Source organism: Nannospalax galili, unplaced genomic scaffold (assembly GCF_000622305.1).
Source record: "Nannospalax galili isolate Female #2095 unplaced genomic scaffold, S.galili_v1.0 scaffold255, whole genome shotgun sequence".
Classification (NCBI taxonomy): Eukaryota; Metazoa; Chordata; class Mammalia; order Rodentia; family Spalacidae; genus Nannospalax; species Nannospalax galili.
In genome coordinates, this window is record NW_008338999.1 from 5590952 (window position 1) to 5606432 (window position 15481).

At 40.2% G+C, this 15481-nt stretch overlaps 1 protein-coding gene across 1 annotated transcript in view; it reads left to right on the forward strand.

Moving 5' to 3' along the window:
* Positions 1-731: 731 nt before the first annotated feature.
* The window catches only part of Plppr4 (phospholipid phosphatase related 4), a 47176-nt gene continuing 32426 nt past the window's right edge, over positions 732-15481 (forward strand). Inside the window, exon 1 of the mRNA XM_008833688.3 lies at positions 732-1218. Coding sequence (XP_008831910.1) covers positions 997-1218 — 222 coding nt within the window. The 5' untranslated portion in view covers positions 732-996. The remainder of the gene's footprint in view (positions 1219-15481) is intronic.

Consider the following 15481-nt stretch of genomic DNA (forward strand, 5'->3'; position numbering starts at 1 on the left):
GAACAACTACACTGCAAGGCTCTGAAACCCAGTCCTGGCAGAGTGAGGCCTTGAGGTGGTACCCATGAAACACGAATGTGAGTGAATGCGGCGTCCAACTTTCCAAAGAGCCCCCTGGAAATGACCTAGAACAAGTGATCCTGGAAGTGGGCCATCTTCATCGGTGTAATACATTTTTCTGTGTTTGATGGGTATCTCTTTCTTCTATTTCCCTTGATAGTAGTTGTTAAAGGAATCACAGAGTTTAAAGCAACTCTGGTCTGCCAACCAGCTGAAGTGCATCTCTTAAATGCTAACATCTTTGGGATGGCCTAGGCTGTAACACTCACATTGTGCTAAGGGAGTGAGGGTAGAGCCTGCCCTGGGCTTTGAGCCCAGTGAGGACGTCCCTTTTACCATGTCTCTGGATGCAGGAAACCCTCACTCAGTCCCCCACCTGATAGGGTTTCTCAGCGCTCCCCATGGAGTCCCTGGACAGAGATTCTGAGGAAGGATTATCTCTTGGGTAGCAGCCAGCTCCCAGTGAATCAACTCCATGGCCTACTTGCCAGTCTGAAGTCCAAGTTTTAATTCCGCACAGGTGGAGGTCGCTTTTCGCTCTGTGGGTGAGGGTGCTGCTCAGGTTTCTGCTATCTGGGAGTCGAAGTTAGCATCCCTGGAGCAAGCCAAGAGGAACCCCAGGAGGAAACCAACTGGGACCAGGTGCCTTAGCTCCTCAGCCTCGCTTCTGCAGAAACCCAGAGTGCGTCCCCCTTTTTTTCCGATTCTTGACGTCAAGCTCCAGCAGCCAAGGAGCCTCTCGCCTGTGCGTTGGAGAGCAGAGGGAGCTTGGCAGGAAGGGGAAGCCATCGCAGCAAAGGCTTGGAGGGAGCTGACCAACCCTATCCAGGCAAACCAGAGAGACCCACAGGTCTAGGGAAGGACACCTAAGGGCTCTAGGCTCCGGGAACCACCGGGTTGCTGCAAAGAGGGGCGGGGAGAAGGCGGGGGCGCTGTATGCAGCGCGCTGGCTCCAGCGGTGCCCGCGGGGAATGTGACATCAGCGGCGCCGGGCGCTTGCGGCTGCAGCAGGCAGCTCGCCTGGGCCGCACGGTGCACACCTCGCCCCCGGAAGGACGCGGAGCGGGGCTGGCGGCCGGGATGTCGGCGAAGGAAAGGCCAAAGGGCAAAGTGGTCAAGGACAGCGTCACCCTCCTGCCCTGCTTTTATTTCGTGGAGGTGAGTTGGCCCAGCGCCCTGGCATAATGCAGATCTTTCCAGCCAGCTCCCGAGCGAATTTGGGTCCTGGACAGGCTTGGAGGCAGGGAGATCATACCAGGGCGCGAGCCGCCGCTGTCCCCAAATGCCCGACCAGGTCCCTTTCCACCAGTTTTTCCTCCAGCGCTCCCCTGAGTGTGCCTGTGGACCCCAGCCAGCGTGGGGTGATTACCACTAGAAGTGTCTCCTGGGTGGCCTGGAGGAAGGGATACCTGTGCGAGTGTGGGTCTAGTTCCCAGGCCCTGTAGCGCCAACGTTCACAGCGTCCATCTGCGCCCCAGAGGGGCCATAATGCCCATATTTTGGGGTTTGTGTTTTCAATTTGCTGTTTGTATCTAGAACTCTCTGAGCTTTCGGTAGGAATTAAGTACACACAGCTATGTCTGGATTATGGCGACTGGTGGTGTCTGTGTAGTATTAAGATTACTGGTGGCTTTTATTAACCCCCCCAAACCTTTCTCCCACTACAGTTGCTATGGTATTTTCACCTGCTTCTAAAATTGGGTCTTCATTTCTAGATGTCAATCATCAGTCTACTGGCCTTTTGCCATGGTGTGTGTGTGTGTTCACATATTTCACATATATGCATATATCACAGTATATCTACATATTAATATGTGTAGATATATTTTAAAAATATATGACATCATCCAATTTCACATGATTTGTATCTGTGCTTTTATTCTGTCCTAAGCAGTATTACCCTGATAAGCAATTAACATGGAGATGCACTCATAATGAACTCCTAACTTACCCAATGCAGTATTTGAGGGAGGGACATTTTATGGGAGGGGTGTAAAGATTGACAGGTACAGGATTCCATGTACTATGATCCACGGCATTTGGGAGACATTTTTAAGCTATGGGTTTGTTCAGTTGTAGGTGAAGAAAGGGCATGTTGCATAGGTTTAGGAACATCTGATAGTTTTAAGGGTAAAATTGTGTACCTTATAATTACAGCCTAGGTTGCATAGAGAATTATGAAACTGTTGCTGAATTATAAATACCCTTGCTTCGTTGTCTTTTCAGCCAAATATGGAGGTTCTTACTTTCAAGTACAGATAGCAGATTCTGTATTGGATGATTATGAGGCTTATCTGGATTGGGGAAGAGCCACTATGTTAAAACTTGGGAAGAGGGATGTTGTGTCAGCCTGATATTATAGATAACTGTATATGTGGAAGTTTCCTTTATGTGTCATGCACTTTTAAATGATTTCAGATTAATGAGAAATGTATGTAACCAGCATAGGTCTCAGAGAAATTATTGCTGACCCCGTCATCCAGGACCTATAAAAATATTGTCCTCTTTGCTTAAAAATCATTCGTTCCTCTTTTAACAAGAAATTTTGAGCCCATTTCGTAATTAATTTTTGTGGAAAAATAATGTAAAGCTTTCTCAAAAAAATGTGGGCAGCTGAAGGTTCCACAAAACTGAAATACCTGCCTTCCAGTTCAGTTGCTAGACCACTTGTCGCACTGCTAATCCATTCAGTAGTTGTCTCACTAAAGCACTTTGAATTATGTCTAGATCTATTATATTTATTGAGGAGAAAGTAATTATTGGGTCCGTGTCTAGGAAGGCGCTCGCTTGAGCTCAGGTCAGCCAGACTACTAGGACAGCAGCTTTGTGGGTTCCAGTTACACTTCCATGAATGAGGATGCAAACCAAAGAACTTGACTGTTCCCTTAAAGAATCTGACTGTGCGCCTTCGAGGAAGCTTTAAAGGGGTACATGACCTTTAACTTAGGATTTTAAAATGAAAGTGTTTTATAATGATGGGAATTATGTCTCTAGAAACAAACATCCTACAAATGTTTCTCACGAATGGAAAATCATTGCTTTCAGTTTGACCCAATCAGATACCATCTATGAATTCTTGAGAGGGACAAGTTACAGAATTTGCTTGATGACAATTCAGAGAGTTTATAATGAGATTGGCTTTTGTTTCCATTTTCTCCTTATTTGTTGTTTTTGCATTTTTTTGTTTTGTTAGTTGTTGGTTGTTGTTGCTGTTGCTGTTTTGAGAGGTAACCCAAGCTAACCTCAAACTAACTAGTAGGCAAGACCGGTCTTGAACTCCTGATCCTCCTTCCTCCACCTTCCAAGTGCTTGGATGCCAAGCATGTCTTCCTGGTTCATGGAGTTGAAATGAGCATTTATAGCACCCTATCTTGAGGATAATAGACTTCTAATAGAGAGCTACACAATTGAATTGCAAATTATCTCCCTGAAACTTAAATGCATGAGGAACCACTAAAAAGCCTACAGAACAGGGGAGAAGGCATCAGTCCTCGGCTATTTGGGAGTTGGCAGCAAGCACTACCCAGCTCCTTCAAAATGACTCATTTTGAAGCTGGTGGGATGAGCCTTTGGAGGATGAATCTCTTTCACAAGATGAATAAACATAGGTTGAATTAACATGTCAGCAACAAGCACTAAAGGAACAGCGTTTTGCTTTACATCGTAGTTTCCCAAGACCTTAGTAATTAAGAGGGAGTGGCAAAATGTAAATAACTCTCCTTCTATCATGTATTGGCCCAGAGCCTATATATCAAAGCTCTATAACTCTAGACCATAACTAAAGTAACAAAATGAGCGTAAAAGGGCCAGATCTTCAGGTCAAAGCAAAGTGTCTGGGTCTTATGATGCTGGGGATGATGCAAGCTGCATTTGTTCAAATGACTCAGGCAGTTTTAGATTGCTATTCAAAATGGTATGAGACAGGGGAACTTAATTGGGAAAGTATCACTTAGACCAGCGAGAACTAAAGTCAAGTTAGACTGAAATCTGGCAGGAAAATGGCAACATTTGGTTGTTTGGGAACAAACTAGGCCTTACAGACAGATTGACCTGTTTCAAACATCATTTGTGCCGTGTCTTACTTGAGTAAGTCTGGTCAAGTTAGCTCTCTCATTCCAGGTCTCACCACATGTGATAGATATTATGTAATCTTAGTATAATGCACAGATATTCATGTATGATGGAAAATATTATACTCATCTCTCAGATTCTAAAGTCTACTCTGAGGCAGAAGCATCATGCCTGTGTTCAGGTAGGTACAGAGTTATCTTCTTCCCTCTCTTAGATGTGTGCTTAATCTGAGTTGTTTTATTTCTAGGCTATACTTAAAGGATCATCCCTGACAAGGTCTAATTCATGAGCTCACACTGTTCAGCAGAAGTCACCTCCTACCTAGTTTGAGAAGTGGTTTGGGTTTTACCAGATCCCTGAAATCTGTATGTGTTAGTGCTCAAGGGTAGACACTGTAGAGTACTCTTTAGTTTGTAGAATGTTGACAATCATCATTGATGAAGCACGCAGAATATGTGCCATCTTGCTCAGTTTTCAAAAATTCTCATTACGAAAGAGGCCATTGGGTCAGTGAGATCACTCAGAGGATAAAGGTGCTTGCTGTCAAGTCTGATTACCTGAGTTCAATCCCAGGAACACACGCAGTAGGCGGAAAGGCTGGACCCTCAAAAGTTGTCCTCTAACCTCTACACCATAGCATGCACCGCACACACACACATACACACATGCACGCACGCACGCACGCACGCAGAGAGAAGAGAGAGAGGGAAGTAAATAAATTACATATATATAAAGAAAGGGACCATTATTATCTGGGTTTTTAAAAAACAAAAATCACATAGAAATTAAATAACATGGCCAAGTTTACAAAGCTAAGGTTGTAGCAGAGCAGATGCCAACTCTGAGCCCACACTCACCACCACAGCAACTGGTGCACTTCACTTGTCAAAGGAAGAGCTGTATAGGCAATTATTTCCTCTGTTTTCTTAGTGAAGAAAAATGAATTTAAAAACAAGAAGATGGCACTTGGGAGGCAGACGGGAGGATCACTTGAGCCCAGGAGTTTGAGGCCAGCCTGGGTAAAGTAGTGAGCCCTTGTCTCAAAACAAGCAGATAGACAAATACCACAATAGGATGTGACAAGGGACTAACATGTTGCCATAGAGGTTATAGTTTTCTCTGGAAGAAAACCAGCTTCCTCAGCTCAGTTTGTCCCCCATTGGGGGCCTCTAAACACAAAGAGTTTTGAGGCAGTGTGAGTTCCCAAAACTGTCTCCTAGTTAGCTGCTAGTGTCCCTGATTAGGGAGGGAATAGGGATGCTGTGGCACTTCTGTGCTGGCCAGGTATCCCTCAACGTTTGACAAATCACAGTGTTCTGTGTCTAAAATCAAATAAGGCTGTCCTAATTTACCACCAAACTTGATAGTAGATGAAATTATAATGTTAAATAAACAGAGTTAATACAATCATTTTCCTTTTACCTTTGGTTTAGCTAATAGTGGTTTATGCTTGACAGTAATATTCTGTGGTAGTCTGAAAACGATGATGGCTTCTAGAACAGCATCTCACTTACGAAGACGTTGGGTAATTCAGCTTTGTACTGCTCACCCTAAGTAAAGAAAGATGAGGCTGTGGAAGGACAAGCATCTATCTAAGACAGTATTAGGTTAAACAAAAGAATAGGCAAAAATATTTCCCTAAAGAGAAGGTTGTTCTTGCCTTTCAAGTTCCAAAGCCCTCTTGGAGTGATGGCTGCATCAACTGTGGTGGGAGTGTGCTGGGAGCACAGCTACATTAGTTAAAGGTCTTTCAGGCTTAACTACCCAAAATCTCATGTGAGAAGGCCAGATGTCTGGGTGCTTATGTATTCTTTGTATGCTTTACATATTGTAATGATCCCCCTGTGCTCAAACTCACAATTTTGCTCTCCGTAGGCATCCTGCTCAAAAATCAATTCAATATGGATTATAAACACATGATAAATCACCTTTAAAGCCAAAAGGTGAAAATTTGGAATACAAAATACATGAGAAATAGATTTCATTTAAACATCCTGCTTTACAGAATACTTTTAATTACAAATCTAATATTTACTTTGTGGAAGTAGAAAATGTTTGATGTGTATTCACAGATTTTACAGCGATATCAAGACAGGTCTTTAAAATCTCTCATTTTCATGTACACACATATACATGTACACATATACACACAACTCTGCACACAAGCATGTATAAACACAGATTATTTGAGAAACTAATATTTTTTCACTTAACATAAAATAATAGTACTAGAAAAATTATATATCAAGAATATTTTATCTCAAAAAATTGAAATTATTTCTTTTGAGAAATATTAAGAAATTTATGATTTATAATTAGCATTAATTCACAATGTTTCTGTGTTGCATCTCATTTTTTTCCTTCCAATTTCATATCGCTCATCGGATATTTCTAGGAAATGAATTTTATTTTCCTTTACATAAACTTTAATCTCAGAAGGAAAACCCACATTGTAACATTTCCACATTTCGTGTATCAAAATAGTAACTATAGTCTTTTCCTCCTTTTCTAGATTGGATAGAAATAGTCTGTGCAGAAATGCTCTAAACCCTGCCAAGTGAGGTGAGGTGGAAGGTCTTCTCAATTAGAGTTACAAGGCAGAAGGTAATGCGAAGAAAAAGTAAGAGAGAAGATAATAGATTCCTAAGTTGTGGAGGTGGGGTCAAATAAGGACATTTTTGCAATATCAAATATTTAAACATGTAACCTACTATTAGTGAATTCTCTCTCCTATTTTTTAGGGCCATCTCTGTCTTATCTCTGTGAACAAGTCATTCAAAATGGTTTTTGTCCTATATTTTTAAAAATATTTTATTTATTATTTTATTTTATGACTATGCCTGCATGTATATAAGTGTGTCCATGTCATGCAATGCCCATGGAGGTCAGAAGATGAAAGCAGTTCCCCTGGAATTGGAGTTACACACAGCTATTAGTCACCATGTGGGTGCTAGGAACAGAACCTGGGTTCTCTCCAAGAGCAACCAGTGCTCTTAACCACTGAGATATTTCTCCAGCCCCTGTCCTACATTTTTACATCAGGAACAAAAAATAGTTAACTTCTGCCAGCCTCAAAAAGATTTATAATATTGATGATGATGGTGGTGATAGTAATGATGACAATATTAGTCACAATAGTAATAAATAATAGTGAACTTCAAGTTTTCTTTGTGTAACAGATTTCTACATACATTATCTTTAGTCCTCTGAGCTACCATCCAAAGAAGGTAAGCTTGTTCTTGTTTATTTGTGACAAGGTCTCACTTTGTAGTCCGGGCTGGTCTCAAATTTGGAATCCTCCCTCCCAAACAATGGGATTATAGGTACGCACTCCCATATATAACCTCAAACAAGACATTATGATCTTTGCTTTTTAAACCAGAAAACTAGCTCAGAGAGATAAATATCTTTGTCAAGGACATATTACTGTTAAGAAGTCATGACTTAAGTACTGGTCCATCTTTCTCTCTCCCATGCTATAACTACACAATGCTGTATCAAGTATTTAAGTAGAATAGACAGAACTTCCCCCTGCTATGAATTGGTTAGCTTCACGGTATTCAAAGTCATGTGCTTAGAATAAGTCTGTTTGGGACTTTGTCAGAGCGGCAGAATGGAAATTTTCTATGTAGTTAGCTACTGAATTTCACTATGTTGGTGCTATTTCCTACTTAGTGGTAACTTATTTCCTTCTGGCATGAATGATCTGAAGATATGATGGCTGTTCACTTGAAAGAAGTTTCTTTTTGCAAGCAAATAAATGGCACCTGCAAGGTACCTGTGGAGATTAATGAGGAGCTATGGGCAGGGGGGAAAGGAAGTCCTGGGACTCGAGTTAAGTTTAGGAAAGTGGAATGGATGGGTATACAAAATGATAGAGCATGAAGCAAGGATGCACAGTAAAGAAACAGAGAGAGGCCAAGCCAACAGGGCCATGGGAAAAAATTGAAGGGGTCAAGTGCATTGAGTTTACTGGAGATCTAGTCTGTGAGCAAACCTTGGAGACCTCTGTAGACATTCAGGTTATCTATACTAATTTGGTGAATAGAAAGCATTTGAGGCGTAGTTATTACTGTCTATGCTAGGAATGTGTTATAATATACTCACAGAAAACTTGCCCTATCACCATATGGATATATTACACAGCCTAGGCTTTTTCTCAAGCAAGCTCTCTTTTATAATACGTGAGAAAATGAACGATAGAAATGATCCCTGAAACCTCTATACACAAGGCTCAGAAAACAGTGGAACAGGGCAGAAAAAATATTAATGCATCTTTCAACTCTAACTACTGAAGCTTCCTCATGCAACAGATGGTGATTAATCCAGAAAACCACGACTGGCCAAAGTATAGAGAATAAGAGACCACAGAGTACTTATCCCTGGATAGGACACCTATATAAAACCTCTGCCACCCAAGGCTCAGTGATCATTGTGGGAGGTGGGAAGGAAAGGCTCTAAGAGAAGTGGATGACCAGAAGGAAACAGTTTTCCAGGTAGCTGGGAAGCTGCTCATATGAACTTACAGCAACAGTGACTGCATGCACAAGACCCTGAATCCTCAAACCAGACAAAAACCCAGCATAAAAAGTGTGGAAATGGGCAAGAAACCCCAACCTTAGCTGAGGAACTACTGGTGGAGGGAGACGTGGTTTTCTTTAGGGATGGGACACTAAATCAGTCAACTAGGCTCCAGTGGATAGACTTACACCAAGGGACATTTGGGGACACAAATGTGACTGGGTAAGCCTTAACATGTATGACAAAATACATGAAATCTGGTGGGGGACTAAGGAGGTTGAACATAGGGGAAGGGGTCTAAATATGATCAAAATGTATGATATTTGTAAAAGTTCAATAAAAATAAATAAATGAAAAACATTTACAGAAGAAGTTATTAGATAATTAACTCTAATAACGTTACATAATACAAGAACACTTGGTCTGACTCTCTTCTGTCAGGTATAAGAAAAGTATGTTCTAAAACATTTGGAGGTAATAACTGGCCAGCAATAGGACCAGGGTCTCCTGACCTCTGTTCTGCTCTTTCCTAATTATTACTTTTTTAGAAATTTTTTTGGTCTTTTTTGAGTCAGGGTCTCCCTGTAGTCCCAGCTGGCCTGGAACTCACTATGTAGACCCAGCTGGCCTTGAACTCACAGCGATCTGCCTGCCTCTGCCTCCTGGGTACTGGGATTAAAGGCCTGGGCCACCACATCCAACTATTTCTAGAATTTTTAAAAATATTTTTTTACTTAGTATTTGAGAATTTCACATATGTTTACAATGTATTTTGGTCATATTCATCCCCTCTTCCTCCTCCAACTCCTCCTATATCCCCCCCACCCTTTCCTCCTTCCCACTTCATATCCTCTTTTTGTGATAACCTACTAAGTTCAATTAGTGCTTCCCATATGCACATAGGTTTATGACCATCCACTGAAGCATGGACAACCTACAACTAAAGCCCTAAAGAAAACTATCTTTGCCCTAACAACCATCAACCCACAATAGGTCCTCAGCTAGGAGTAGGTCCTGTGAGCCCCTCCCACATCCACACTGGAATATCAACTTGCTTGATCTTGTGCAGGTCTTGTGCAGACAAGCATGGCTGCTGTGAGTTCATAAGCGTAGAGTCCTTTCATGTCCAGAAGACAGTGTTTCTCAGGACTCTTCCCCGACTTCTGGCTCTTACAATCTCTCTGCCTCCTCATCCATGATGTTCCTAGTCTTTAGGAGAATGTTCTGGTCTGAATGATAACATTTAATACAGGTTGTTGTAATTCAGCATGTGGATGAACAATGTTAACTGTCCGTGCTAATTTTAAGTCCATTTCATGGCATCTCATTACATTCAACAACATGTTAAGGTAGTTGTAAATGGGTCTGCTACTTTTCTGAATTGTTAGCCTTTTTGATGAAACATGGTTACAGCCAAAGGTAAAAATATTAAGACATATTTCCCATCCCATCGCATAACTGTTCACCTGTAATTTCATAGTCACTTTACTTGACATGAAGCCTCTGACAGAAAGGAAAGGAAAAGGAAACACATGCAGAAATAAAAGTGTAATTTGTGATAATAGTTACAACTGAATTTCCATTACACTTTAACATTTTTTAATATTTTATTTATTTGGTTGTTTTATGTGTATACAAGGTATTGCTTGCATGTAAGTCGGTGCACCCCTGTCATGCAATGCTCACAGAAGTCAGAAGAGGGCGGAGGGTCCCCTGGAACTGCAGTTAAGGACAGTTGTTAGCTTCCATGGGGGATGCTGAGAATCGAATGCAGGTCCTCTGCAAGAGCAGTCAGTGCTCTTAACTGCTGAGCTATCTCTTCAGCCCCCACTTTAGCATAATTTTTACACATATGTATCATCTCATCCTTAAACACAACATTAAGAGGAGATATTAACTCTTATTTATTAAGTAACTGACACAGAGAAGTTTAAGAACTTAAAACCCAATTAGTCAGGGCTTGGGCGATGGCTCAGGTGTTAACACATTTGCTCAGTCAGTGTGAGAACTGAAGTGCGGATCCCCAAAAATGCATGGTGGGAGTATGGCCTACCTGCAGAGGATCCCTGGATCAAGCTGGCTAGCAAAACAAGCCATGTGTACAAACTCTGGCATGTACACTTCCACACACATGTACCCCCACACATGCACCCATGCATATATGCCCACATATCTGTGCCCATACACATGCAAAACACACACACACACACACACACACACACGAAAAATGGAAAAGCCCAACTAGTCTTATTCTCTCATCTTTTTACAAGAAAAAATAAAGTTTCTATTTAAGCGGTGAAATGGCTTAATTATGAAAGTTAAGGGCAGCTCAGAATTCTATAGTACCTTCTAGAATAGGTCAGAGTGGAACTTTCAGATAACGCAATGTAATCCTTTCTTATGGGTCAAGCAGATTTGGGAATGTTGGTTGCTAAGGACGGAAATGCTAATTTTGGTATAATTAATGCTGAGATTCTTTTTCTCTTAGAAATTGGACTCTGAAACAATTGTCACCTCGGTCCACTATGGTTTGGCTAGTTGTTTTGAAATCAGAAAGCAGTGTCAGTCAGCACAGAAGATAATTGCTTGTTTGCTTGCTTGTAGTAACAAGGTGGATTCTGTGTTTTCAAAAGCTGGTGGACTCCTGAAGCATGCTAAAGAGAATAATGGGTACAGGTGATTAAAATCAATGTGATTTTGATAAAAATAAAGAAGAAATTGGTATATTTAACAGAAAAATAATACTCAATGGGGACAATGGAAATGTGTGAGGGTAGATTGTCTATAATTTCATGCTCTCACCAAAAGCCTCTGCTCCAAGACTGCTTACCGGGAAGCTGCCACATTATGGAGTCCCAGACTTGCTTGAGAAACTCATTCCTCAGACAGAGTCCCAAAGAGACCAATTATACTCTGTTTTGCAATAAGGGATGTTAAAATGAAATTCCAGGGATTGATTTGTTTTATAATTTTATAACAATTTATTTACCCATTAAATAAAGGCTCACTGATTGCTCAGGATGTGACTCTTCATTAAACCAATGGAAACAGTATAGAAGCATTACTGGCATGCTTGCTACTCAGTAGGGGAATTTGAATAATTTTCTGGAATTTTAAATTTTTATTTAGTTATTTATACACTCATTCATTTTGGTTAATTTATTTTTTAATCTTCTGTGTATAAGTGTTTTGCCTCCGTATATGGAGGTACAGTTCCTAGACAGCAGAACTATGATCTACTCTGAGTCTCTGCTCCATGTATATTAGCCACCCTCACTCTATGACAGCCTGACATCCTCATCTTCCCAGACATCTATGGTACCAATATAAATTTATTTGGTTTCAGGGTCTGCCAGATGCCAATGGTTTGATCTAGTTCTTTATTAAATAAAGAATATTATGCTTTCCAAAAAGTGATCAATGAAGAAAAGAACAATCCAAACTTTGAGAAAAAATTATTGCATTTAGGCTTTTAGCATGAGATTTACTGAACTCTATAAAGCAACAAAATATACCTAGAGAATTAAAAGGGTTCTTTACCTCTTGTATGATAATCTGGAAATATTTGTAAGAACTGAGAATTGCATGATTAAACATGGAGAATGTTCAACTCTGAATATTTGGGAAAAAATGGTAAGTCTCCTTTGTAGGAAAGTCTTGTTATAAAGATGGGCAGTGATCTACATGTGATGTATAGAGATGAACTGTTGGAAACTTTTCCATTCAGAGACCTGGTCTGAGTTCTAGCTTCCAGCTCAATTTTTCATGCATTAAGAAAAATTAGTTGGTGATTATCCTATATCAAAGTCTTGGACCCTTTTTTTCTAAAGACGTTTTAGATTGTGAGACCAGGAGATTCTTCATATTATTCATTTTTAACCCGTCTCTAAAGCAATGAAAATAATAAGGAAAAGACAGTAAGCAATCAATAAATTTTTGAGGCATTAACTGTTGATCAAGAACTATCACAACTTCATTAGTAGAAATTGAGGGTTGGGTAGAACCTGGACTGAACTGTAACTCTGGCACCAACCTTAGTCTTGGTTTTGGTCTTTCTTAGATAATCCTGAAGACTAGTTTTTCAGGCCTATTCAGACTCAGGGGAAAGACATAAAACTTCTGCACCACCTCCTCCCATTTTTGTTCCAATATGAGTAAGAAAGGCCAGATATAGTGCATCCCAAAAACTATCTGCATGCCTGCTCTATGGAAATATAAAAGACCATAAAGGTACAATTGCTCAGCCCTCTTGAATCAGCTGATTGTTCCTTTCCCCACTCCCACCCCTTCACTTTCCTATGATCACACAGGTCAGTGTCACAGAGGAGAGAGCAGGTAGGAGGTACCACAGCAGATGACCTTGAGACACACAAAGGCCTTAGTGAGCTGTGAATTCTACATTCTTTCCAATGTCATCTCTTCATTTTCTAGGCTATATTAAAGATTAAACCAAGGTCGTAAATTCCTGATCTTCGCAGACGTTGTTTAATATGACTGAGGGGTACACACTTGTGTTTGGGAATATGGCAGGAACTTCCCTATTTCTATGAGCAATACAGGACTCCTCAGCTCCATACACCAGATGGTCAAGTTGACAGAGCTTGGCACTCATATGGTAGGGAGAAAATGCTTCTCAAATAGATAGTTATCCTTTGAAATAGGTAGAGAGACTGGTTAGAAAACTTCACCAAACACAATAGTGTTTGGATAGCCCTCCAGCTAAAATAAATTTTCATTCTGTTGAGGCAAATTCTGCTATAGATCTGTGCATGTTGCCAGGTAAAAATTCTGTTTCCCCCCACCAAAAAATTCTAAGTTTCCCAAAGGGCTTAAAAATATTATATATGAGGGGCTGGAGAGATGGCTCAGCGGTTAAGAACACTGGTTGTTCCTGCAGAAGACCCAGGTTTGAATCTCAGCACCCACATGGCAGCTAACAACTGTCCATAACTTCAGTCCTAGGGGATCCAACAGGCTCTTCTGACCTCCATGGGCATTGCATGACATGGGTGCACTTACCTATATGCAGGCAATACACACATACACATAAAATAAAAATAATTTTTTAAATTACATATGAATGTTGTATATACAAAACTGTGTACATATATGTGTATATGTAACTTACTCTTGGTTCAAAGCAATTATCTTTCCAGGTGAGTTGATCAAGCAGTCCACAGCGGCTAATTTATTCATTTAAGTCTTTATGTTTCTCTGTCTGAGGTATTCATATCACAGGTTGTAGTGTAATAGGTTTGTATATATCGTTCATCTGTGCTTCTGATACAACTCAGTGAAACATACACTCTTATCTTAATTTAATCGTAGATATAGGGTGTTGGAAAATAAAACAGAATTTATTAACATTCTACATTAGCAAAGCACCTTTACTAACATAGTCAAGTAAATACGGCCTTCTGCAACATTGAATTTTTTTTTTAAATTTGAAATAGGGATGGTAAGAGGTGTATCTAAGCAAGTAGGAGAAAAACTTGGAGAGACCAACCAATGATACGCTGTTAGATTATCATCCTCCAAATTAGAATAACTAATAGAGCAAATAAAAATTTATCATGTGCATGGTACTCAGTCACCATTTGTTAAATGGCTTAATTACTACATAACAGAAGATATAAATTTCCATAGTGCTTACATAAAGTGGTTTAATGCTAAATTTGATGCCTAATTTCGGTAAACAACAAGGAAAATATTTATTTCCAAATATTGATAATCTTTAGTCAAATCCTTTCTGCGTATGTTACGTACATCAATTTTGGTCACAATGTCAGAATTTTCCTTTTTCTATATCTCCAATACAGAATTTATTTTTATGTTATCATGCAAAATAGGTTTCATTGTGGGACTTTCATGCATTATGTCATTACACTTTTACTCTAATTCATCATCTTCCCCAACTGCCTTTCTGTCCCTTGCCCCGCCCTGAAGGGCTCCTCTTCTTGCTCCTGATTGTCCCCACTTTTGTTTTCATGTCACGTGAATTCATTTGACCTAATTTCCCTAACTTTAGGATAGATCCTTCTTTTCTCATGCTCCCCTTTCTATTATAATGTCATGACCTAGGGGGCTGGAGAGCCAGCTCAGAGGTTAAGACCATTGGCTGCTCTTACAAAGGACCCTGATTCTATTCCCAGTACCCACATGGCAGCTCACCACCATCTCATAACTCCAGTTTCAGGGGAATCCAACACCCTCTTCTGACTTCCGCAGACATTGGCACAACACGAGTGCATTTACATATAAGCAGGCAATGCACTCATACACATAAAATAAAAGTAATCTTAAAAAATAAAATATTCAATGTAATGACCTGAGCATGTGTGTGTGTGTGTGTGTGTGTGTGCACGCACACACACACACACACACACGCAATTTAAAATCCATGTTCCACATTTGAGAGAAAGCATGTGGCATTTGTCTTTCTGAGTCTGGAATATTCACAAAACATAATCATTTCCAACTCCATCCATTTTCTTAAAAATGTCATGATTTTATTTTTTAATGACTGTATTATGTGTAGGCATTACATTTTCCTTATCAACAAATGTGTTGATGAACATCTAGGCTGGTTCTGTTTCCTGACTATTGTGACTAGAGCAGCATAAACATGGTTATGTCAGTAGCTCTATGGGTGCTGACTTACAGTGCTTTGGTTTTATACACAAATGGTGGTCCTACTTTAGTGTCTGAGACACATCCATGCTATTTCCATAGTGTCTGAACAAGTTTATGTATACATGTTTTAATAATATCTCATTCACTTGTCATTATTGCAATGACAATTTTTATCCTTGACTCCTGCCTTGTATAA